This window comes from Phragmites australis, chromosome 3 (assembly GCF_958298935.1).
Source record: "Phragmites australis chromosome 3, lpPhrAust1.1, whole genome shotgun sequence".
Taxonomy (NCBI): domain Eukaryota; kingdom Viridiplantae; phylum Streptophyta; class Magnoliopsida; order Poales; family Poaceae; genus Phragmites; species Phragmites australis.
Window position 1 is genome coordinate 46494737 of NC_084923.1, and position 23833 is coordinate 46518569.

Below are 23833 nucleotides of genomic sequence, written 5' to 3' on the forward strand. Positions count from 1 at the left end.
CATGTGTACTGATCCTGTGTTTATTCTGTCTTTTTTCTGGAGAACAATGTAATATGTATCATGGTACGTAATGTAACGTTCCGTTTATCTAATGCAAATTAAGTTATGCTCACTTACAATTTAGTCAAAATTTGGATACGTAAATCATAAACTGTTCATTTCACGTGCTTTGTTCTCTAGGAAATATTGCCCGACAATATGATGTCGTCTGTTAACTTCCATGTAATATGTTGTGTAATTGTTGGGCTTATTTTTTTTCTTCTTTACAGTGTACAAGTGTAATGTACATCGCTCATACACAAACATCCCTCTCAACGCATGCTCATCCGTGCTCCTTGCTCACTGGAGTTCATATACCAATGCATCACAATTTCGCTGTTTTATAACACCATTGATGTACTTGAGGACAACCAAAGAAATCTTTAAGGGAACGAAGAAAATTTACTCCCAGAAAAAGCAGAAAAAAATGAGATAGCGAAATGCCGTAGAAAAACATTACCTCTAGAAGAAACACAGATGAACACCGACTTATAGACACGAAACCACTCGCAGGCAGACTTTTTGGATTTATGCAAAGAGAAAATTGTGTTGAACATGTTGCTTTTCTTAGACGCGTTCTCCCGATGCCTTTCATTCTCAAAACTGGTAATTTTTCTCTTTTCACCATTGTCAATATTTCTCATTGCCGCCAAGCCCAGCATCATCAAGAAAGAACTACTCTGTTTTCGAAATGTAAAGCCTGGCTACTAAGGCACTGTTTGTAGATTCTTTAAAACTAGACGATCAAATAAACAGGATTGCTAAAAAATAGATTCTGAAAAAAAAACAGAAGCGTGCTTCAGAAGAAAAGAATTATATGCTAAAAAGCTAAAAAAAAATTATTGTAAAAACCAACAACTAAAATCAAAAATAACTTTTTAGAAAAACCAAAAGCAAAAGCAACAAATAAACATGCCCTAAGAAAGGAACCAAAGAGTGAACGAAGCAAGTGATGGATGGTATCAACTGTCAAGGCAGGTTTGCAAGAACGGCTGGAATACATAGAGGTAATGACGTGATGTTACTCCGGGTAAGGGAGCGTTGGTTGAAGAAATGAATTCCATGTTAAGTGAGCAGGCATACACAAGAGTACGAATACGAAGCAAAATGAAAATAGTGGGCAATCATGGAACTCTGTACACATTAAATTCACCCCAGAGAAAACCAAGAAGAAGAATGATATACCTCTTAGGCTGTCAGTCTTCGACAATGCCAGCCACACCAAATCAGTATAGCAGACACAAGAGTACGAATACGAAGCAAAATGAAAATAGTGAGCAACCCTTCTAAGTCCCAACCCTACTTACCCAGGCAAAACAAATGAGGAGCATAAAGCATCACAACACATGCTGATAACTTGCAGCGGTTTTCAGACAATAGATAACACCATAAACAATCAATGAGATCAAAACGAAATAACGCACTTATAACATCATGAATTTACATCTATGCCTGAGTATCCGGAACGTCCCAAATCTAGTTGCACGGGAACACATACAATGTAGTTACACATCAAGCTCAAATTCTGGGGTCTTGAAAGCCATATTCCTTAATGAACAGAACAAATGAACTAGCCGTCTAGTGCATTACATTTACTTGTATATCGAAGGGGCAGGCATCAAAGCGGCATAGAATTTTATTTTGTAGCCTGAGCAATAATGTTACTTATGGAGTTGGTTTCCTCTTTAGCAGCCTCTACTAATGAATCCTGCGCAATTCAGATTTCAGAAAGAAATTGGTTAGGACAAAAAGATTATGCCCTTCTAATAGCAGTTAATTCATAAATACAGCATTCTATTTGTGTCTGACCACAGTCCTGGGTATTTGTGCGTCATGGGGAATGAAGCAGATTTTGCGCCTTAGTTCATGCAAAAGTTTTGCATAAATTAAATGGAAACGAAAAAAGGAACTCAGTTAGGCCATCTCCAAAGCAGGTGCTTAACTAAGAAAACCAGTTTTGTTTTTGCCATCTAGGATGAGGTCGGTGCTTATTCCTTGGCTTTGTTGCTTGAGCAAGCAGCGATGCTCTGAGATTGCTTGGGAATGTAACTGCCTATCAGTGCTTGAGGAACGCTTGGGCCAAATCGTTATTTGCCTCTGATTTTCTGGCCACAGGTCTGAATGGATTAAGTATGGTCTGTTGCATGCACTCTTGGGCAAAATAGTAGATTGAGCATTTCTTTGTAGTTAGTTCTATTTGGAGTCTGTAAATAGAGACTCGAAGGAATGGAATATCCCTAAAGAACTATCCACGGATAAAAGCGTGTGCAAGTTAGCAATTAATCTCCTTGTAACATTATTACTTTTATCTTTTTACTAGATAGGGTTTTTTAGAACTATGCCATTATAAATATCACGGTTTTGAAATATGCCACTACACTTTCGGTATTTGGAAAAAAAGTCATTATAAATCTAATGAAATTGGATCCGTGCTATTACCTTAGTCTCCAGGCACATTTCATAATGGCATAGATCTAATTTTAAGAGATTCGTAATGGCATGCATCCAATTTTAGGAAATTCACAATGGCATGGATTCAATTTAGAATATTTATAATAACACTTTCCAAATACCAAAAGTGTAGTGGCATATTTCAAAACCGTGATATATTTAAAAAAAAATATTTTTACTATTACTAGTACCTTTATTATCATTATTGTTTTCTCATCATCCTTTTAGTTGGATCTTATAGGTTTCATCTCTAGCCTACCCCAACTTGCTTGGGGCAAATGCGGTGGTTGCTGCTACTGTTGTTGTTAGTTCTATTTGGATGGGATGGTCATCATCTCAAATCAAGCCAAACCTAAATACGTGAGATAGTTCCCTTAGAAAAAAATAAAAAATACGTGACAAGGAGAGAAAACAGCGTACGCAGATAGCTCCACAACTAAAGCATGCCACTACTGGAATTTTTCATGGTATTCACTTATTTCATGGATCTAGAATGTAGCATTTTGGAGAGGATGGATGCTTAGGTAGGTGCTTGAAAAAATTTAATAACCTGCGTATGGGTGCTTGCATTGGATGAAGATTTTTTTTTTCTGTTGATGCTTGCTGATATTTCAACATTCTCAATCTGGATTCGCGCGGCAAAAATATGCCCTTAGCATGGCAAAGGTGTTAGAATATGATGAGTTTTCTAACATATTATTTAAGCAGACCTCTACTAAATCACCCGGGGGGGGGGGGGACCGAGGGGCATTCAACGAACAAACAAAATTTCATAGCACCACACATTCTACACTCTTAATTAATCAGAAAAAATATATGGATTTTCAAGGAAAATACAAAGAATAGGTTAGCCAAATGTCAGCATTCATACCTGTGCAGCAATTAGTCTTGCAACATTCTTCTTGCTTGATTCTTGAAGCTCACCAGAGATGAGAATCTCATCCAGTATGTAGTAGGCCTGCAAAAATGGAAAATTGGCACTGATGGACATGACTACACACCCATAAACATGACAAAAAGCTAGCACAAAGTTGCCTATGACTAAGTCCAATCCCAGATCCTCAGTGGCAGTAAGCAAAAGAGATTACCTTATGGAAATTGAATATCAAATCCAGCTCACATACCTAAAGAAGCTCAAAAAAAGAAACAGTCAAAACAATGATATGAAAATGTGACTCCTTAGGAGACAGAATACTGAAGCACTCACACTGCCAAAATAGCGGTCTAGTATCTCAACGAAATGATGGATAATTTCAAGGACTTCGAGCTCATTGTCATCAGCATCAATGCACATGCAGAAATACAGGCTGGCATACCTGGCCACCATAATTATACACAGAAACATCAATAGCTAACAAGCAGATACGTGAAGGCATCATAACCTATCAGACAGACAATAGAAGTCAACGGCATTGCTGAACATACCTCCTGTATACAACCTTGTAACCTCTCCACTCGACAAAGTTGCAGAGTTTGGGCCCTCGCGTAAGAATGAGGCCACTGAGCTCACGAATGACCTTTTGAACATGATTAGCAAACTTAAGAAATAAGCTTTCCAGTACAATGCACCTCACCAACAAAACATATTTTATGGATTCAGAAGATGAAATGTAAAATATGTGTTGCTGTATAAAGAACTTGTTCCATTGCCTGCTCTACAGGCTATAACGTAGCAGATACATCATCAGACATCAAAATATCAAATACAACGAGTGGCACAAAAACACCATGAGCATATATTCAAGTTTAAATAACAACAACCATCCATCACAATCTGCATCGAAACAGGAATGCTAGATCAAGATATAGCTTAGAAGTCAAACAACCGATATGCATAGCATAAGAATAGAAAAATTAGCATTACAAAAAGGTCCACCATCCATCAGCTTGTTATGTTAAATGTTGATTACTCGATTTATTCAAACACAGAATTAGTTGCAAAATCTTCCAACGCATAGATCACACTAATTGTCATGAATAGTCTTAACCACTGCAGAAATTAACATCCACTACTAGAGATGCACTCAGAGCACAGCAACAGAAACTGAACTACATGTGTTATCACACAGAGAGCAGTATAAGATGCTGACCTTGGTCCTCTCCTTCTGGGTGTAAGGCGAGTACCACTTGGTGAGCCTCACCTTGCCCTGGCGGCTGATCAGGAGCACGAAATTAATCTGCAAAAACGCACAGGAAAGAAGGCAATTTCAGCTATCTTGTACACCAATCAAGATCCAGCACTAGCTGTAACCGCCATCCACAAGAACCCGTACGATCACCGCGCTCTGCGCATACACAACGATGCAGCAGATCGCGGAATTAATTACGAGGCAGAGGGAAGGATCTTACCATTGGCGGCGCGGCAGGAGAGGTCGCCGCACGCTCAGGCTCCCGCGCAGCGGCACAGGAGAACTGATGGCTGGATCTGTGAGGTAGGTCAGATCTGGAAACGAGGGGTGAGAGGTGAGAAGAAACGACTGGCGATATACTGAGACGCGAGCGAGCGTGATGAACACTGTCGAGCTGAGAGCACCCACCGGAGACGGAGGCGAAGACGGTGGCGGGGGGCGGAGAAGCCGGTGGCCAGGTGTAGCCGACGGGCGCGGAAATGGAATCGGGGTCCAAATAGAGGTGGTGGCAATGGAACGGTAAGGGGTGTGCTTCGTTTGGGTTGAGCTTGAGCAGGCTATTTTTACTGGGCCTCTTGGGCCTTATAAAATTAGGCGAGGCTAAATTTCAGAAACATGAAATTAGAGCCATCAAGATCCGACGGATGTGGTTCTTTCTTTCTCTTCCCGCACGCCTGCTATTCTTCTTCTTTATCTCGCTTGCGCACGGTACAGCGCCGCTAGCTCCCTCGCCTCCAACCGTCTCCTCTATCGTCGCCCTAACAGACTTTGCTAGGCTATCTCCCCTCACCCTCACCTCGGCACTGTCCACCAACCACCCTTTGTTGCCTAAGATCGATGACGTTCCCACCACCTCGCTGCTCCGTCTCTGAGCCTGCCTCCTTTGTCAAGCTGGTCTTCCTCCTTAAGACCTCTTTTAAATTTCGTAGCCACAGAAGATTCAAAATCTCAAAACCTCTAACTCTAACCACCACCAACGATTGTATTTTCTCCTTCGCCTAAATTCGAGTTCATGTTCACACGGTCGACTTAAATTTAGAGGTGTGAATAATATTTTTAAGGTACTGGGCCTTGAATTTTATAGATACTAGGCCTTACTGTTGATGCTTTTCGAAGCTCTGTGATGGGTCTGACATGACACTCGAAACACGTTGTTCTTTTTGCTTTTTTAGGTCAGAAAATGCTTGCAACCCAAACTCTACCATCCTTCAACCATGGGAGATCAACTTTGAACTATAATATGGTTTTCTAGATGATAAGTTGGTTCCTCTAAAAAGAAGATGATAAGTTGGAGCCATGATGCAGTGGTCCATACCGTAATTCTCATTCATCTATCCATGACAAGTACAGCTTACAATATAGCCAAAAGCAACACTTCAAGAATGAAATACTTTGAAACGGTCAGATAGAAGGTGGATGTGTGGTAATTTTAGCAAGATCACATCCCATTGTTCGTGTAGAACGCACACACGATTTAGCAAAGGCTAGTGGTGCATGTTCACTGTAACCCGTCTGAACGTACGTGACAAGATGCGCCACCTACGGGCCGTACACCGGCACCTTGTGGTCGTAGTCGCTCGCTCGATACCCCGCCGGGGCAGGGCCATCCGCCACCGCCTCTTCGAACGGCACGTTGAAGTGACCGAGCGCCGCCACAGGCCAGGAGCCCTCGTCTGGAATTAATGGTCACGCGCTCCAGGGTGTGGGCACCGTGCACGGGCAAGGTGGTCGTCGCGGCCACGGCGTCACCGTGCACGAGCAAGGTGGTCGTCGCGGCCACGGCGACAACAAGGAGAATGGTTGCGAGGACGGTGAGTTTGGCCATTTTTATGGGTCTTCGCGATGATCGCGAGCGAGCTTTCACTGCTACAAAATTGATCATATATGTTTGATCTATCACTACCGATTCATAAGCCACGTAGAAAGAATCAATCAATATGATTTATAAACTGACGATGATAAGAATCATCACTGCTTAAGCCGACACTGATGTCCATCTTCATCATTATTGTCAACTGAAACTACTGATTGAAAGTGATAGCTAGATATCACTGCCGGCTAGTAGTATTAACCGGTAGTGATGTATAAAATATAAAGCAGTGACCCTTCCTAAACCCAAGCATAACAACGTCTTCTTTAGCCCCGATGACATTCCTCACTCTCATCGCGCAGGTTTTACAATTAAGTTTCCTGTAAAAAATAAGAATATGAACAGATATCTTAGCTGTGAAGCATATAGACATATATTATCTAAATACTAAAGAGATATGATCTGTAGCCACGGATAGAATTAAACAGAACAATTTAATAGCAGCTCATTTTTTTGCCCTATAGATAATTTCTATATTACTACTAAAGAAAAATAAGTGCGTAACTATGTAGGCTACCAATAAAGAATGTTAAGGAAATTATTTATCTATCCAAGACGACAACAACAATACAAATAGAAAGCCAAAGTTAAACATGATCTTTCTTTGGTTCATTTATAATGTTATTTTGTGCTTTCTTTCCATCAATGAGTGCTGAAGTTCAGATTAACTAAATGATTCAACAACAAACAATACAACTTTTACTCATTAAAATTTATTTATTTTACCTATAAAATCTAGTTGTCAATATTAAACTGAATATGAACACTCCAAGGACACATCCAAATGATACATATAACCATGTAAACACAACACCACATAAAATTAATTACCTTATAATATATAAAGCTAGCTAATGATAGCTTTACACCATAGATAGTATTGGCAAGCAGATATGTAAATAACATAAACAAATAATCAGTAATAACATAAAAAGAGAGCCAACTGATCAGCTATTGTGTTAGACTGGTAGTAAAATTTTGGATGAATACAGAAAGATCAATCGAATTTTTAGGACAGACAATTTTACTGATACTGTTATACTTTAATCTTATAAAAATAGTAAAGGAAAATTTACAAAGCATCACCAAAACTATGGCCAACCATCATTTTTCCACCCATATCTCACGATAGTCTCTTCCAGCACAATATTCATTGTTAATTCAACTGAAAACGCGGACCATCCAGTTGTAACTTACAGTTGATAAGTACAAGGAGTTTTAGAACTTCAAATATAACTTTCTTGCAATATTTCTCCAAACCTTTTCATTGCCTTTGACTGCAACTGCAAAACATCTTTTCAGACAATGTTATCACTTAGAACATGGATTAACAAAGAAATTAAGAAAGCAAGCATGATACTTGCAAGCTGCCGCGCAATTCATATGTACAAGGCTGAAATGGAGATGCCTAACAGAGAGGGTATCACCTAAATATAGTTCTTCATTCCGCCTAAAATGTTTAGTCATATCAAAAGCTCTAAACAGGAAATAATGTCCTTGTTGACAGCTGAGAAGCCCATCTGCATGCAACAGACAATTTCAATGACTTCTCTAAATGTATTCTTACAGGTTTACATGGAAATCGTGAGCACATTGGCTATATTTCTTAATCTGATTGGTTCTTCATCTGATTTGAAATTTCTCTCAAAGATGTTATTTTTCATAAAACATAAACAAAATATGTCTTTATAATTCATATCAGATTCAAATGATAGCATTAATCCAGATGGCACAAAATGAAAGAACATCAAAAGGAGGACAAGCCTCACCTATCAGACGCAAATTGCTAAAGGCACCGTGGACTCATGGTGGAGCGATGAGGAGGCGGCCGGGCTGCACATGGCTACGACGGTGGAGACAGAGACGGTAGAGTTTTGCGAGGAGATGGAGGTGGCGGCTGCCGCTTCTCCCCAAGCGACGTTAGGAGGTGCGATGCGGGAGGAGTCAACGAACGCGCCGGGAGGTAGAGCCACCAACACCGGCATGGGGAGGAGAGGAGGGTGGGCGGTGCAGGGGAGGAGCTCCGATGGAGGCGGGTACAATGCATGAGGGATTGGGAATTGGGAGAAGTCAGTAAGTGACTGGCTCCAATTTTTGTGTGAGGCAAAGATTTTCTCTCCGAGCCATCCACCAGTTGCTTCTAGAGATTTCACTGTGGATTGGTACATCAGTAACGAGAACCACAAGACATAGATCGGACGGTTAAAAAAAATTTTACCGACGTGGATAACGCGGCTGACCACCGACACTCCTGGCTTTAATATATAGTAATGACAGCAGACGATTTCCTTCCGAGAAATACCTATAACCTCAGGGTAAGTGAAAATGTGAAATGCAACGAAGAATTGAAGATAACATCTAATGGATAATGCGACACGATAGCCCATAAATATGCATGAATCGTGATTGGTTGACCAAATTTGGCAAAATTGGTGATATATTACAGGTTTGCATGTAATTTTGTATAGGACAACGAGTGGGGTGTATTTCATAACTTTCGTCTAGGTTGAATAGGCTACAGTATTTGGTCCTACCGGGCCCTATGTAGTGGCCTAACATGAGTCTTACAGTATGAGTTCCTTTTTATTGTTTCATTGATGATTAGTGTGAGCCATAACCTAGTTGTCATACTGTAATTCTCATTCTTCCATGAATGACTGGTACACCTTACGACATCATATTATCATTCACATTGTTTAATTAAGTCCAATTCTCGCTTGATATTACCTCCCTATTTGATCAAAAGGAACCCTTCAATTCAAAAATAAAATACTCCAAGCATGCTCGAAAGGATTAGCTATATATAAGGTGCGTGTATTTAGAGATGCAGATCTCTCTCTTATTCAGGTATCACATGATCAACATTGTCTCAAGACCGTTTGCATGGTTTGGCACAGCTTTACAAAGCCAGTAAACACGACGACTGGACGTGACAATCGACCCATGACTTGCAAAGTACTCCTGACGAAATGTACGTACGTGTGCCACCTACGGCCCGTACACCGGCACCTTATGGTCGCAGTCGGTCGCACGGTACCCCGCCGCGGCGGGGCCGTCCGCAGCTGCGGCCACTTCGAACGGGACGTCGAAGGCGCCGAGCGGCGCCGGCGCGACGTCCAGCACCGTGGACGACGAGGGAGCCTTGGCCACCGACGAGGCCTCTAGGATGGTGACGCGCTCCACGCTCTCCAGCGTGCGGGCGCCCCGCGCAGACGGGATGGTCGCCGCGGCCATGGCGACGAGGAGGGCCGCCGCGAGGACGGCGAGCTTGGCCATTTTGATTTCCACGGTTTGGCGACGGTCGTGCTTCGCAAGCAGGCTTTGCTTACACGAGATTGGTGTCGGAACCGGAGGCAGAGATGTGTTTTATACTAGGTGGCGTGTGTAGTAAATTCAACGTACGTCAATAACTGCGGTGGAATTAATGATGTTGTTTAGTTCTAATAAAATAGGGGTTATACTTCACTCTGTAAAGTTAGTTAACGTCTATGTTTTTTCAAACACGCTTCCTAAATTTCAGTGTCTGAAAATTAGATCATGTTTAAGACGCTAGTGTAAACACATGAGTTCAATTGACAACGAAGTTAGGGGGGCTAGAGTTCGGATGGATGGGTTCATCGAGTGTTGGTGTTGGCAGCAGGGAGTGCAAAATTGGATTTGTTAGCATGGTGACAGCTGGTTGGTGCAGATCCAACGGTAAGGATGTCGCTGGAGACAGGAGGAGGTGGGCGGCACGAGGACGGAGCGAATAAGGCAAAGCAAGAAGAATAACAGTGCATTGGAGACATGAGGTAGAAAAAAATGATTTGTATCGTCGGATTGAGATTGAATGGCTCTGATTTATCGTCTGAAAAAAGAAAACTCATGCACCTGATAAATAGCATCGGTCTTTTTTAAAACCTCATTACAACACACATATGCACGCACACACTCACGCCATCATATACATGCACTCATATAACACATATTGAAGATCAGAGATACAGAGCTTGAAGATTGATAAAGTCATCACAAGTGAATTGCTGTTGATAGGTACGTCACCTACTACTTAAACAAAATTCTATCTTGATGAGACAGAATAGCAAACCTGTAGTTTGATCCTGATGGATATAAATACCACCATCTTGATGTGCATTTGGTGTACACACAGAGACGTTGCCGCGCCAAGTCCGCTGTGAATTCCATAGCGTCTGCGGCTACAGACTGCTCCTTTCTGGGGTTGAGCTCTCCAACTATGGGCCGCCCTCCCGTAACCCCATCTGCCTCGGCCCAGTCTCCTACTGGATCGCCTTCCTTGGGACGTGCGAGCCGATCTTCAACACACTCTGCACGTCCTGGCTCAGCATCTCTGCCTGTTAACCACCTTCGTTGCCGTTCGCGTTGTCAGATTTCCTACAGCACCTCTGCTTCACGGTGACAGGAACAGCCTGATTCTCTGGCAATGGGCAGCGACCACCCACCCTCCGTGGCGACTAATATGGACATTGTTTGTGATCCTTTAGAGCATCACTCGGGAGATTCCTACTCCTCTGGCAACCCCAAGCCGCAGTTCTAGCTCATTATGACAAGTGACCACCGCACCCCGTAAATTTCCCAAGAAGTAAACAATGTAAGGAAATTCTAGCTCGTCTTGAGTAAATTTCCTAAGAAGAAACATGACCTTAATCTCCACTTCGGCTACCGTCAAGTCTGCCACAAAGTAAACAATGTAAGGAAATAACAAAACCGAAGTGTAGTTAAGAACATGATAAAAGATAATACATATGAAGTCCAGCTGGGGATGGCAGAGTCCCTTCGGGCCTTTGTCACCAAATTTCGGGATGGTCCAGCCCCGACTAAGGGGCCACGCCCCAGATGCCACGAACTCTTCTACGAGATCGCGCATGGTCAGATGCTTCGCGCACCTGGTGAAGGCCTCAAATGCCGCCTTCTGAGAGCCAGCTGTACATCGAGGGCATGACTCCCCTTCACCTCTTTGCACTTGGACACGAGAAACTCCTCTCGGTCCACCTTGTGGTAGAACCACCACTGCGTCCAGTCCTTCGGACATTTGTTTTTGTATGCCACGACTAGCGTGGCCAGACTAGCGCGATAAGTGAAGTTCAAGCAGCCATAGTGGGCTTCGCTTTGCACGTTATGCACGAAAACCGGCTTCAGTTGGTGATGGAGCCTGTGGGCTGTGGCGAATGCCCTGGCCGATGCCTTTGTTCCTTCGAAACGCGCCGCCCAAGCGAAAAGGCAGAGCCGAACGATGGCGTTCGGTGTCAGCTGGTGGAGGTATATTTCAAAAAGCTTCAGAACCTTGGGCACCATCTTATCGCAAGGAAGGCGAAGCCCTGCTCGGAAGTAGTCGACAAAGACAATAGCTTCATCATCTTCAGGCTCTAGAGTCTCTTGGCGCTTCGGGAGCCTAACCTTCGAAACATCGCTTATCAAACCCTCCTTCACTAGTCCAACAAGGACTTCTTCATCAACCTTAGATTTCCCAATCCAATAGGTCTTCGGACGGCTTGTCTTGCCTCTCGAAGCCATTCTCACTAGGCTTCGAAAAAAAGTGTGACTGCGAGAGTCTTCGTACGAGAGCTACAGCTTTAGCAGATTCAAGCGGTGAAAATTGAAGCGTCGGGTGGAGCGCTTTATAGCGGTGAAAAGGAGTGTTAACGGCGGTTGAACTGAGGTGCGTCGGAAATTGAACAGTTACCGTAAAAGACGATTCAGCTTGAGACGAAGACACTTAGTGTCATCGAGCCCTGATCTTTGTTTGGGGGCATAATGGTCATATCCTCACGTATATAAAAAATCAGTTAAAAAAGAAAAAAGAAAAAGGATGATGAACATGAGGCGACTATTTGCTAAAAGGTAAAATGAGCCCCCAGAGGTCTTCGACAGGCCAAATGGGACGGCGTTCAGATATATTATTTGATTCACAGGTTCGGCCTATCGAAGACAAACCTTACCTGTAGGGGGCTACTGTTGGGGAATGATCTTACGCGCCCCTTCGGATCCTAAGGCGAAGTCCACTGGTGGCTGTTCAATGACGAATAATACAGTTGTGTTTCAGGGAGCGCAGACGAAGCATCTGGCGGGCCTTCGGATGGAGACCGAAGGTCGACCCGTGGCGCCAAGTATCAGTGCAGGCGAAGCCTCTAGCGGGACTTCAGGCAGAGACTGAAGGGTGACTCGGGACGCAGCATCGTGGCTGGTCGAAGGTGCCCTGAGGGCCCGTGTGCGGCTGGCTTTATGGGGACTCGGGCGAAGGCGCGCGTCCGTCGAAGCCCGTGTAGCGATCTGGGGTAAAATTGTAAATGTGCAAATGTACTCAATGGTACCAACCCCCGAATATACCGAGAATGTGACAGTTAGAGGGGTAATGCTGTAAATTATGGTGTGGAGTGGTTGAGTACGAATTATAAATAGAACGTTACTGTAACTGATTGGACGGGAAAAAAATAGACTATTCATCTCCCCGTAAACACATGTTGCATCTCGCCGCCTTCGACTCTTTCTCTCTCAGGGCCGAAGGTTTTCTCTGGTTTGGTGACTTCGTAACCAACACCTACTATCCCCCTCTCCGTATTTGGGTTGTATTATCCCTGCAGTTTCTTACAAGAATACTAAATGAAGCCCCATTGGGAGCCATATTGTTTGTTGAATAATTTGATATGAAATAAGAAATAAAGTCCAACTGCAAGGGTTCCTATCTTTTGTTAGAGACGTAATTATTTATCATTAAATCAGAAGGGTTTTGGCTTTAGACATTGATGAAATCTGAGTCAAAAAGCTATGATGATCCGATCAGATGTGATGCATCTATGTTTCCCCGCCAAGTGTTAACACACCGCTTAGGTTGCTACTGAGACCTATATGTGTACATGAAGTGCATAAAAAGGCGTCATAAAAGAGAAGCCATACAACAATCTCACTTACTCCCCAGTGGCATATCATGGAGTGTCACCACTCGCCAAGCACTACTTGAGCAGCTTGGAGGATGAAAATCTCTTGGAATATGGAACTGGAACATAGGGGCTTACGGAACATGCTTCTCATGGAAGTGATATAGCAGAATAGGTCTTGGGAGATGCTTGCAGAGCATGTTAACTTGACAAGAAGTGAAGGATATATGTAATCTATCTGTTGGAATTTATGGAAATTTTAATGTTCTATGCTTTGGACCGATTTATGGGCTGCCAGGACTGGACCTCTGATCTGTTTCGGCCCAGGCCCAAGATAGGCACCATATAAATTGGCTTCTAGGGTTGGGAAAGGGGAGATTTTTCCCCTGGCTGTGGCATTCGATGCTTCGGGTGCTGGCGGCGGCAACAGCCTCTGGCCGATTCTTCGGGCTGCTTGGCTGGCTGCAGCAGCACTGGAAGTCGTCGGTTCGTTGGATGGCCGCGGGAATCTCGCTGGGAAGCTTGCGTCGGTTCTCTGCGATGAGGATAAGGCCCCTATTTCTTCCCCTCTCCCTCTGTGTGTGTGAAGGCATGAGCTTTGGCTAATTCCCTCTCCCCTGTGATTTCTCTCTGTGGTGCATCAGGAACTAGAGCTCGAGGTCTCTCTCGTGCTGTCTCTGGTGTTCTACTCGAGAGAAAGGGTTGTTGGTGGCCGGAAGCTGCAACGTCGAGGCTCGGCCGTATTGCGGTGGCAGTACGGTGGAGGGCTTTATATCTCTGATCTCCTCTCACCGCCGGCAACGGAGGGTGATAGGTTTTCTGGGTCAGCGGCTTGCTAGCCGTGCCTAGCCATTCTTCATTTTAATTTCGGTCAAATTTCCGTTGTGAGTTTTCTCCCACTCCCTCTGGACGGCTATGCTTTGTGATGATTCTGTATTTTTAGATTGGGCTATTAGATAAGTACAATAGCTATAGACTTGTGATCTGGACAGGGAGCTGTTGTTCCTGTTTTAGGTTCGGCACAACTTTTGGACATAATTTTGTTATTGCTTTGAAAAGAATAGCAGATGCAGGCTTGTGTGCACATGTGGTTGTATGTTGGCTGCAGCCTAATGCGCATGTGTTGCTGATTCCACTCGTAGCATTGTCAGTTCCTTTGAAGGTGCTCTGTGCAACTCTATTATGAAATATTTTAGCCATAACATACTTCAGTTGATCTCATATTTTGTATAGCTTAGTTGGTTCTGTTATGGCTAGATGAATTATGTTAAAGAATTCCTTTTCAGTCACTGTCCAGAACATAAACTATTTAGCAGTCCAAGTTTTTTGTGCTAGTTGAGATCTCATTAATAGCCCAATCTCTGATAAAAAGAAAAGAACAATTAGGGAGCAAGACATCTAAGTCTTAGGGCCAATTGTTACACAAATCTGAGAGCAATAAATCATCTTTCATATTTATGCTATCATTACATACTGGAGATCTTACTCGTATGTTTTATTTTGGTATTCGGCTATTGATGATACACCTGTTAGACATGTTTGCTACTGTTAGTTTTAATTCTCTCAGTTGCTTATTCATGTGTATAAATAGCTCGAATATTTGGTATAGTATTTGTATATGTGGAATAAGGTATATGCTCATTTTATGGCATAATATTCAACACTATCAACTTTATACACCAACATATTTGTCTGAGGCATTTTGAAATTTTTTTCCTGCCTTTATATCGTTGTCTGCTTTGTGAAAGAATTCGGAATCTAGTTTTAGCGAAAAAAAGAAGAAGAAGAAGAAGACAATCTATGCTTGAGGAAATGCAGAATTGAGAAGCCACATCACTGGGTACCATATTTGTTAGCACGTAGCACATTGAGAAGCCACATCACTGGGTATAATAATCCTGCTACAATTGTTTGTCAGCATCAGGAAAAAGTTATCATTTTCTGCTCCCACAGGTCCCTGTACCAGCGGATCACCTTATCTTTAAACTGCCAGATGTAGGTACTCCTTGGAGCTTATTTATGAAATTATAATTTCTTCTACTATAGTCATGGTATCAGATGCTGCCGAGTAACCTAATAGAGTAAATGCGAGTAACTGCACGTTTCAGGGAGAAAGAGTTCCAGGACCAGACTTCATAATTATTTTTGTTCTTAATGTAATTTGTACAACTCACCAGTGTTCAATTCAGTTTTGTATTGTGCTGATGTATTCTTCTATATGTATGTTTCACTGTAAGAGATACATTTTATTAATGAAGGCATATAAGTTTTATTAATTCAGTTTGGATGTGCTGTTTCTTAAAATTTATTCTTTTGAAGGGGATGACATATCATATTATGATGGTTTTCAAAGCGCTTCTGTATTGAATAATTCTTGCTCATCTTCGAGGAGTACGATTTTGAGTGTAAAAGACAGCTTTATACGGTTTGTTCCCCAAAAAATGATGGGAGCTGTGTGTAGCCTAGCACACTGCATTTTGCATGCCTACTTTGCACCTTTCCATTTTCTTCTTCTTGAAGGATTTAAGGTACATAGACTGCAGGAAATTTCCAGCGCAAATCTGCATGAGCATCTTAAAAAAGGTAAATGGAGAACCTAACCTATTCAAAGGTGATCAAATGGACGGCCCGGTCTGGTACGACACGGGCTCATTAAGACACAACCTGTTTAGGCTCGTTAGCTAAACGAATTATGCCATGCCGGTTCATGTACCACGACTCTAGTCCAAGCACCGCCCACTTAAGACCGGGTCGGCCCCTCCTGCCAGCCCGAACGAAAGACTCTTTCAGTAAGTAGTCTCATCACTCTCGGGCCTTTGGGACCGCCCATTTAGCCACCTCTGAGTCAAATACACTACTATTGCACCATATATTCTATATGGTATTAAATCTAAATAAATTATATAAGATATTACAAAAATAGAAATAGTTAAACGGGTCGTGTCGTGTCGATCCGTCGGGCCATGACTCCAGCCCAGACACAACCCAAACTGTTGTGTCGTACCGATCCAGCCCATTAGCCATCGCGACTGGGCCGTGTCTCGTGCTGACCCATTTGATCCAGCCCATTTGGACACCTTTAAACCTATCGCATCTCCATATTTTTTATAGGCCTATTTGCCCAGTTGAAATGCCTTGGTCTGCGTAGTTCCTAATACCACCTAAAGTTCTTTCAGTTGAACAAGTATGCTGTCGGTAAGGACCCTACTTATGGATCAACGAAAATCATTAAGTTCAGATACGCATATTTATCTCAGAAGTTACTGCAGGAAACTAGGAACATGTGACTGTATCCCCTTTTTTACGTATCTACTAGATATGCTTACAAATGCAAAGGAAGCAGTTAGTTGCATAAAACTGTTCTTCATAACCTCGACTAGTATCTCATTTACTGTAAACGTTGTAATATAGATATTGTACAATTGAAGTTGAAGAAATGTTACTTGCCGTTAGAACTGTAGCGCATGACGCAATATTACTCCTTTGATCAAATCAACCTAAATTGTTGCAGGTTAGATTTCAGCACGGTCAACAGCGGTTCAGCACGCCTTGCTCGTGCGCTCTGAGCTGTCGGTGATGGTTTCATGCAGGTGAGCAGCACTTGTTCTGAAAGCTTCCATCCAGTGCCTCAACTGAATGGAAGTCGGTTACACAGCGCTGGAAAACTGTCACAGCAGATGCATGGTCCTGGTACTTATGGCCACCTAATGATTCGTGTCAAGTAAGCAGTCGTTTTCTATTCAATTGACACAGCAAATTAATTCCATAGCACGTATATTTATTTTGGAACGCATTACCGAAACATTTCATCGTCTTGTTTATGTTTTTTTTGGGTATTTGTCAATTTATTTTTGCCGGTTAGGATGGTATGTATCGAAATCAGTATTTCATAGTCAAGAAAAATGTAGTTCAACTAACCATATCATAATAGAAAAATATACCCATTGGTATTAATAAATATTGACAGCTATTTTTATGCCTAATATAGCCTAGCTCAGTTGGTTGAGGGTATATATGTATATGCCTAGACCATCCAAAGTTACAAATTTGTGTGTCTATTTCTTTTTATTTATAATATCATATGATTCCTTCCAGGTTGGTCGAGGTTTTCATATTATACAACATTTTTTTGCAAGGAACATAATACGTTACTTGAAAGACTATAAGAACAATCGCGGATTAAAAAATATATAGCAGGTCAATACAAAGTGGAGAACAACAAAAGAGCCAGAAGCAAACTTCTGGACGTGTTCATGAGTTTTATAGCAATGTTAGAGCGATGCAGAATAGGATTCCTAGACAAACACTGCAGGTCTAATTTGTCTATACGCATATCAATCCCTAAAGAAGAAAACCCAAACCTACCAACTTGTCTATGATAAAGCTGCAAAGGTTTTTTAAAAAAACCTAAGCCTACTGTAGTCAACATGTGATGAACGATCCTAGGTCCCTAAACAATTTTTGCCATGCACCGTAAACAATAGCAGAGAGGGCCAACTGGGTAACTGCTTAACCAACTCACTCTGGGAAGAACCAAACAATGAGGCTTTTCTAGTCACAATTGGTTACCGCACCTCTTTCCATGATGTTGCTTTGCAAAGGTGATTAGAGTATCTTTTCTGTGAAGGAGAATGAGATTGGATCGAGCGCTTCAAGCTGCAAGTTGCTGCCTGGCTCCATCCCTGGCTGCAGAGATTCTTGAGCTACTTGCATATACAAGTCATGGCAGATTTACACAGTAAAGATACACGTGTGGGCTATGCACCTGTGCATGTAGGCATGGAATCCAAGGCAGCCGTGAGGACAGACACAAGGCTATAGCATGGGCAAGCTAGCAGTGCCCAAACTCTGCATTGTGATTGTGAGTGGTGATGCTGAACTCATGCATGCCATCTGGTGCATGATTCCTGGTTTCTGACCCGTAATCTTTTGTCTGGTTTCTCTAGCACGCGAGGAGTATAATTAACTTTGGGGAAACCAAAGTGATGCGCTAATTTTTCTATTATCTCCTGGCTCAGGCGCTGTCTATTGTCTACTGAGAAGTGGTGGTGGTTAGTGGTTACTGCATGCTACCTTCACGCCAGCACTACTAGCTTGTCAGTTGTAACCACATTATGCTTGCCTATTTACCTAGCTATAGCATGGTTTGGTGTGGTTTACATGGTGATTTTTTAGCATTGCTTCTAGAGTACTTCATCCCAAAATGGGGATGTGGTTCACAATCTCTGTTATCCAGTAAAATACACAGTAGCCCATGCACTGACTCAAGCTAATCCTAACATGGCCCACATTTACATTAGTAGGATAATTAGGATCACTGCAGGCCCTAGTGCCCCACACAACACGCAAAAAGGACAACCCAAAAAAATAAAAAATAAAACGAAAACTGTAAGTTTGTTTATTAAAAAAATCCTTTTTGTTTCTGGAAAAGATGCATTGGCATGTAGTACATCAATAATAAAAAGTTAAAACAATACGCACTCTCCCGGTTGAGTTCAACTGTCACTTGGTCGTGTGTTTGGTGGGGGTCTCTTCTGGACGTGTGGATAGAGTGCAAGTAGCGTTAGTGGCTGTGTGGTGGTATGAGTTGCCACAAGAAAATTTTGTACTTTAGTGCTAGGGCAATGTTGACGTAAAAATATGTTATGCTAAAGACTGAACATCTTATGTACATAATTCGATGAATAACACTTAGAATATCTCACTCGTGGCGATATGTTATCAGACTTTCATCGTCACCTACGCTCGAAAGGAATCCCGTCGGAGCGTGGATGACCAGCAGCTTATCCTTGGTTATCGAGATTAAGAATATATAGCAATGTAGATTGGAAGAGAGAACATGACTACAAAAGTTAGGTAAAATAGATAAAAACAAAAGATAGATTATGTTTTGATCGATTGGTTTATTTTTTCAATTAGTCATGACCCTCTCATATATAAAATGTGGCGAGTCTTAGTCGTAAGAGATCAACATTCCTAATTCAAACCAAAAAGACGTGCATGTATGATTCAACTATATCTTTTAATCTCCAAACTTTCTATAACTAACATATCTTTTCTAACCGATCACGTAAACTCTCATATATCTACCAAGTATCTTTTATTGCAACTCAATCTTCTTGGATTCGACTACATATTAACGTATCTATATACTTGAATCCGATCAGCTCTTCCACCTACCCGGAGACCATCTACTAAAACAAACTGTAGTCACTGATTGTCTCATTGATCATAACCACTAATCGTAGTCATTGTTCGGGGTCATGAAGTTCTGTCACCGGTCGTAATTACTGTTCACCTAGTTAGAAGTATTGTCTATCTCATCGGAGGTACTATTCATCTCGTCGAAGTTAGTGTTCACAGTGCTCGAAGCAATGTTCATCATAGTCGAAGGGACTATTCACTGACCGAAGTATTGTTTAACAATCAACCAGAAAACTTCTAAAACCAAAATTCTTTATAATATACCAATTTCGATCATCAACAGCTCGCAACAACCGGTCATCCCTACAACATTCCAGCTCAAACTCTAGACGGGAAAACACTGAACCCTGACATCCCAAGCCATAACCGATACCAGCTCAGCGCTTGTCGACGTGACGCCTCCACATAGCGCCGTAGCCGGAATCACGTCGCATGAAGGGCGCCACTTATTCCGTTGGACCAGAGAGCCATCGCCTGCCTCCCCGTCAACGGGCGCGCCTTAGGATTCTTGTTAAAGAATGAATTGAGCTGCAGAGCTGAACCCAGCCTGCCTGCCTCAGACCCTGTCTCCCCTTGTCTGTGTTTGGTGCTGAATTGCTGCCATCACGTTTAGTACCTTTAATAACAGTGGTAACTTGTTACTCCTATATATGTGATCATGGAATTTTTTTGCTTCACGCGTAATAGTTCATCTCGAGTTCTAAACTCAATACAGGCCTTGTTTGTTCTCCTCACCTCCAACATTACATACAATGTGTGCGTAAAACCAATGTTGCTGTTGTTGAATTTCTGCATGTCCTCAAGAACTTGGGACTACGAACAGGTGTGAACTCCGAGCAAAAGCAGCAGGACAGTGCATCTGAAAGCCGAAACCGTGGAAACATTACTGGCTCCGAGTTCCAAAACGGCAGGCACATTCATAACGAACAGGTCTGAATCAGATGCTGCAGGCAGCGGAAAGGTTCCATGGAGTACCGCATATTCCTGGTTTCTGTGTGAACATTTGAGATCAACGTGACTGCTTGGCGAGACTGCTAAATCTATCTGATTCCAACCAATTGGAGTTCCATGAACGTTGTTATATGCTTGACGAGAACTACCATGCTTAATTTTCAGCAGCTACCTCTGCCTGTCTAAACAAGGGCAGACTATCCTTGCATTACTTACTTGCCTTCAAGCTAAAGACAGCTCCACATTAGAGCAGTTATTACTTTGTGATCTACTACGTATTGTTTTGCCTTCCGGGTTTGTTCAATCACGGCTATGCTCAAACTGACAAGCTGTGCAAGCATTCTGATGATACAGCTGAGGATACAGATCCTGCAGATCACGCGCAGCGCACACCTTTTTTTTTGTGGGGTCAAACCGCATTTACAAAAATCAGCAGGGCACAGAAACAGAACGGATAAACTAGGAGACTAATACATCCGACGCATGACACTGGGCCCGTGCTGGTGGTCTACATGATGCTGGTGAGCAAGTGGCTGACACGGTTCGAGTACGACGCCGCCGGCCGGACGCTGGACGCGGCCGTTGCGGGCTGCTGTTTGACGACGGCGGGGGCAATCGGGCTGGTCCTGCGGCGGTCGCGCTCCTTGACGAGCTCGTGCGCGAACCTCTCCAGCTTCTCGGCGTTGGTCTCCTCCGCCACCTTCTTCCCGCGGAACAGCACCGACTCCACGTTCTTCTGCGATAGCATCTCCTCCGCCACGCACCCGCCCTTCGCCGCGCCCCGGCTCGCTCGCGGTGTCCCCGTCGCCTGTGCAACCATCAGCAGAAAAGGTTAATCGTGCGTCGCGTGCAAGCCTCGCGAACGTCTCATCTCTCGAACTAGTGATTACTTAGGACTGTAAAAGCAGAGGACAGTGCCACTGAACTGGCCATGGTAACACTGACCTGTATGCGGATGTAGTTGTTTGTCCTACTATGTCCGAACGCCATGGCCACGGCCTGATCCACCTAGCGTCAGATGTGAGAGATCTTTAGCGCGGGCGCAAAGAACAAGATGCAAGAATGGACCACGTACTAAGGCTGCCGTGATTCATGTGTGTTTCGTACCATGTCGGCGACGCCCTCAGCGGCGATCTTGACGATCTCGGACGTGGAGGCGCCGCCCCCGGCGGGCCGCTGCTCGCCCTCGCCGCTGCCGATGGAGACGACGACCAGGTCCTCGACGCCCGCGGCGAGGGGGAACTCGCGCTTGTTGTTGAGCACGTGAGTGATGGCAGCCGCCGTGGGGTTGCCGAGCGCGACGCCGCCACCGACGGCCGCGATGCGGGTGGAGCCGTCGGAGGAGCGGACCTCCACCGCGGCGGTCGAGCCGTCCGACCCGGCGCACGTGGCGGCGCACACGTCGCGGAGGCGGAAGTCGTATGCCGGGGTCTCGACGGCGTCGGCGCGCGAGAACAGGAACGGGCCCGCCGTGGCGAGGTCGTAGCACGGGACGAGCACCGTCCGCACCGTGTCCCGCAGCGTGAGGTCGCCGAACAGCTTGCGGAACGCGGCGCTGGGACGGCGGAACAGCGCGCGCAGGCTGCCAGGCCCGCCCCCGCAGCCGCCGCCGGACCACCCGCGCCGGAGGCTGCGGAGCAGGAACGCGAGCGCGTCCTCCGCAGAGAACAACGGCCGCCCGTCCGGGCCGCGCGCGACCAGCATGGCCGCGAGCACGCCGCCGGCGCCGGACCCGGCAGCCACGTCGAAGAAGTCCGCCAGCCGCGCCTCCTGGTCCCCGGTACGCCTCCGCAGCGACGCCTCCAGCCTCACCAGGGCCGTGCCGGCCAGCAGCCCGTCGGCGGCCCGCCCGCCGCCATCAATCGACAGTATACAAACCTTCCCCTTCCCCGCGGCCGTCACCGCCGTCCTTACCGGCGTCGCTTTCCCCGAAGCCACCGTGGCCCCCAGCTGCGGCGACCCTCCGGCGGAGAAGAGCTTGGGGTCGTCGTAGCCGAACAGGAACTTGCTCTCGAGGATGGAGAAGATTTCGTAGGTGAGCTTGTCCACGTCCAGCCCCGCGGCCGGGTCCACCCGCGCCGCCTCCATCTCCGCACCTCGCGCACCTGCACTCGCCGCCAAGACGATCGCGGTTTTGCGTTGCGCGGCCGCGGGCGTGTGTGGAGAGCACTCAGCAGTTGCCAGCACGGGGAGGAAGGTTTTATATATAGAGGCGACCGGGAACGAGGCGCGCGGGCGTGGTTTAGTGGCGTTGACTCAGCGCACCATGGCGCGAGGCCACGGTAATTAACATTTTTTAGGGAAATGAAGACCCGACTGTGAAATCGGTGATGTGAAATCGCTGAGAACCAGCGTCGAACGGGGCTCGAACGTGGGCGCAACAACGTGCTCTGCCCAACTGCGCTAGGCGTGGTCGTGTTCTTGTAGCTCGTGTTACTGCTGTAACTTTTCTAATTACTGTTTCTTAGTTACGGTGGTGTAATGTCTTGTCTGTAATGACAATGCAGGCGTATTAATCGATGGCCTTCCCCTGGGGTGAACAGTGTAGTAGTAGTGATTCGGATGCGAACGTATAGGAGTGCGGTTCGTGTGCCGGTGCTGCTGCAAGACAAGAGGAGTTGCTACATATGTTGCGCATGCACGGACTCCCGGGAGCATGGACGGTTAATTGCGCTCCATCGGATGATCGCCCATTCCATGGTGCTCTGGTTGAACGGAAGTACGGAACTCTGGTGCGCACAGCCTTACCAGAACAACCCGTGCACAGGTGAAAATGGCCAGATGGGGGTTCGGATGTAGCAGCAGATTCGTCCGTTCCCAGGTCTGCTCCACGATCGCCTTTCGCCTCGTCGCCGTGCGCGCGTGCTGATCGACTGCTGACCGGGCGTGCGGTTGCTGGCTTGCTGCCCACCGATCGATCTAGCTTGCCGGCTTCAACTCCTGCAACGCACGATTAAGCCGCTGCCAGGTGAGCCCCGCGGGGGTGGAAAGAGTGCAGTGCCGGCCGCGGGGGGCAGTCGCGTGCACGGAGAAATCGGGGCCAGGAGAGATGCGATCGCGTGGTCGGTCGAGGTGGGGGACGCCCGCCCGCGCTGCGCGCGTACGGGCCTGGTGCGTGCCGGCCGCGGGCGGGGACAGCGCCTGCTCGGCACGTACGTCGTCGGATCCGGCCGCGTCGACCGGCGCGCGCCGCGCTGCCACGCACGGCGCGTAGCAGACCAGCCCCCGTACTATACCCGCGTGCCTCTCGCCCTCTCGCCCGGCCGATCTGCGGTGGTACCACTCGCTCGCTAGTG

At 45.2% G+C, this 23833-nt stretch overlaps 2 protein-coding genes across 2 annotated transcripts; both read right to left on the reverse strand.

Moving 5' to 3' along the window:
• Window positions 1–1439: 1439 nt before the first annotated feature.
• On the reverse strand, window positions 1440–5161 carry LOC133913458 (AP-1 complex subunit sigma-1-like). The gene is made up of 8 exons (XM_062356625.1): window positions 5028–5161; window positions 4840–4933; window positions 4581–4667; window positions 3916–4007; window positions 3698–3806; window positions 3579–3614; window positions 3362–3448; window positions 1440–1747 (listed from the first exon to the last, which is right to left on the reverse strand). The coding sequence occupies exons 2-8, from the start codon at window positions 4840–4842 to the stop codon at window positions 1676–1678; spliced, it is 486 nt and encodes a 161-aa protein (XP_062212609.1). The 5' UTR covers window positions 4843–4933; window positions 5028–5161; the 3' UTR covers window positions 1440–1675.
• Window positions 5162–20907: 15746 nt separating this feature from the next.
• On the reverse strand, window positions 20908–22713 carry LOC133913459 (patatin-like protein 3). The gene is made up of 3 exons (XM_062356626.1): window positions 21645–22713; window positions 21483–21545; window positions 20908–21345 (listed from the first exon to the last, which is right to left on the reverse strand). The coding sequence occupies exons 1-3, from the start codon at window positions 22623–22625 to the stop codon at window positions 21046–21048; spliced, it is 1344 nt and encodes a 447-aa protein (XP_062212610.1). The 5' UTR covers window positions 22626–22713; the 3' UTR covers window positions 20908–21045.
• Window positions 22714–23833: the final 1120 nt, after the last annotated feature.

Excerpts from the sequence above, each read along its gene's own strand:
- LOC133913458 (XM_062356625.1), bottom strand. Across the intron at positions 4,008-4,580 it reads CCCAGAAGGAGAGGACCAAG|GTCATTCGTGAGCTCAGTGG; the intron begins GTCAGCATCTTA and ends CATGTTCAAAAG. Across the intron at positions 3,615-3,697 it reads TAGACCGCTATTTTGGCAGT|GTATGTGAGCTGGATTTGAT; the intron begins GTGAGTGCTTCA and ends GAGCTTCTTTAG.
- LOC133913459 (XM_062356626.1), bottom strand. The coding sequence starts at position 22,625 with ATGGAGGCGGCGCGGGTGGACCCGGCCGCGGGGCTGGACGTGGACAAG. Across the intron at positions 21,546-21,644 it reads CTGAGGGCGTCGCCGACATG|GTGGATCAGGCCGTGGCCAT; the intron begins GTACGAAACACA and ends ATCTGACGCTAG. Across the intron at positions 21,346-21,482 it reads ACAACTACATCCGCATACAG|GCGACGGGGACACCGCGAGC; the intron begins GTCAGTGTTACC and ends ATGGTTGCACAG.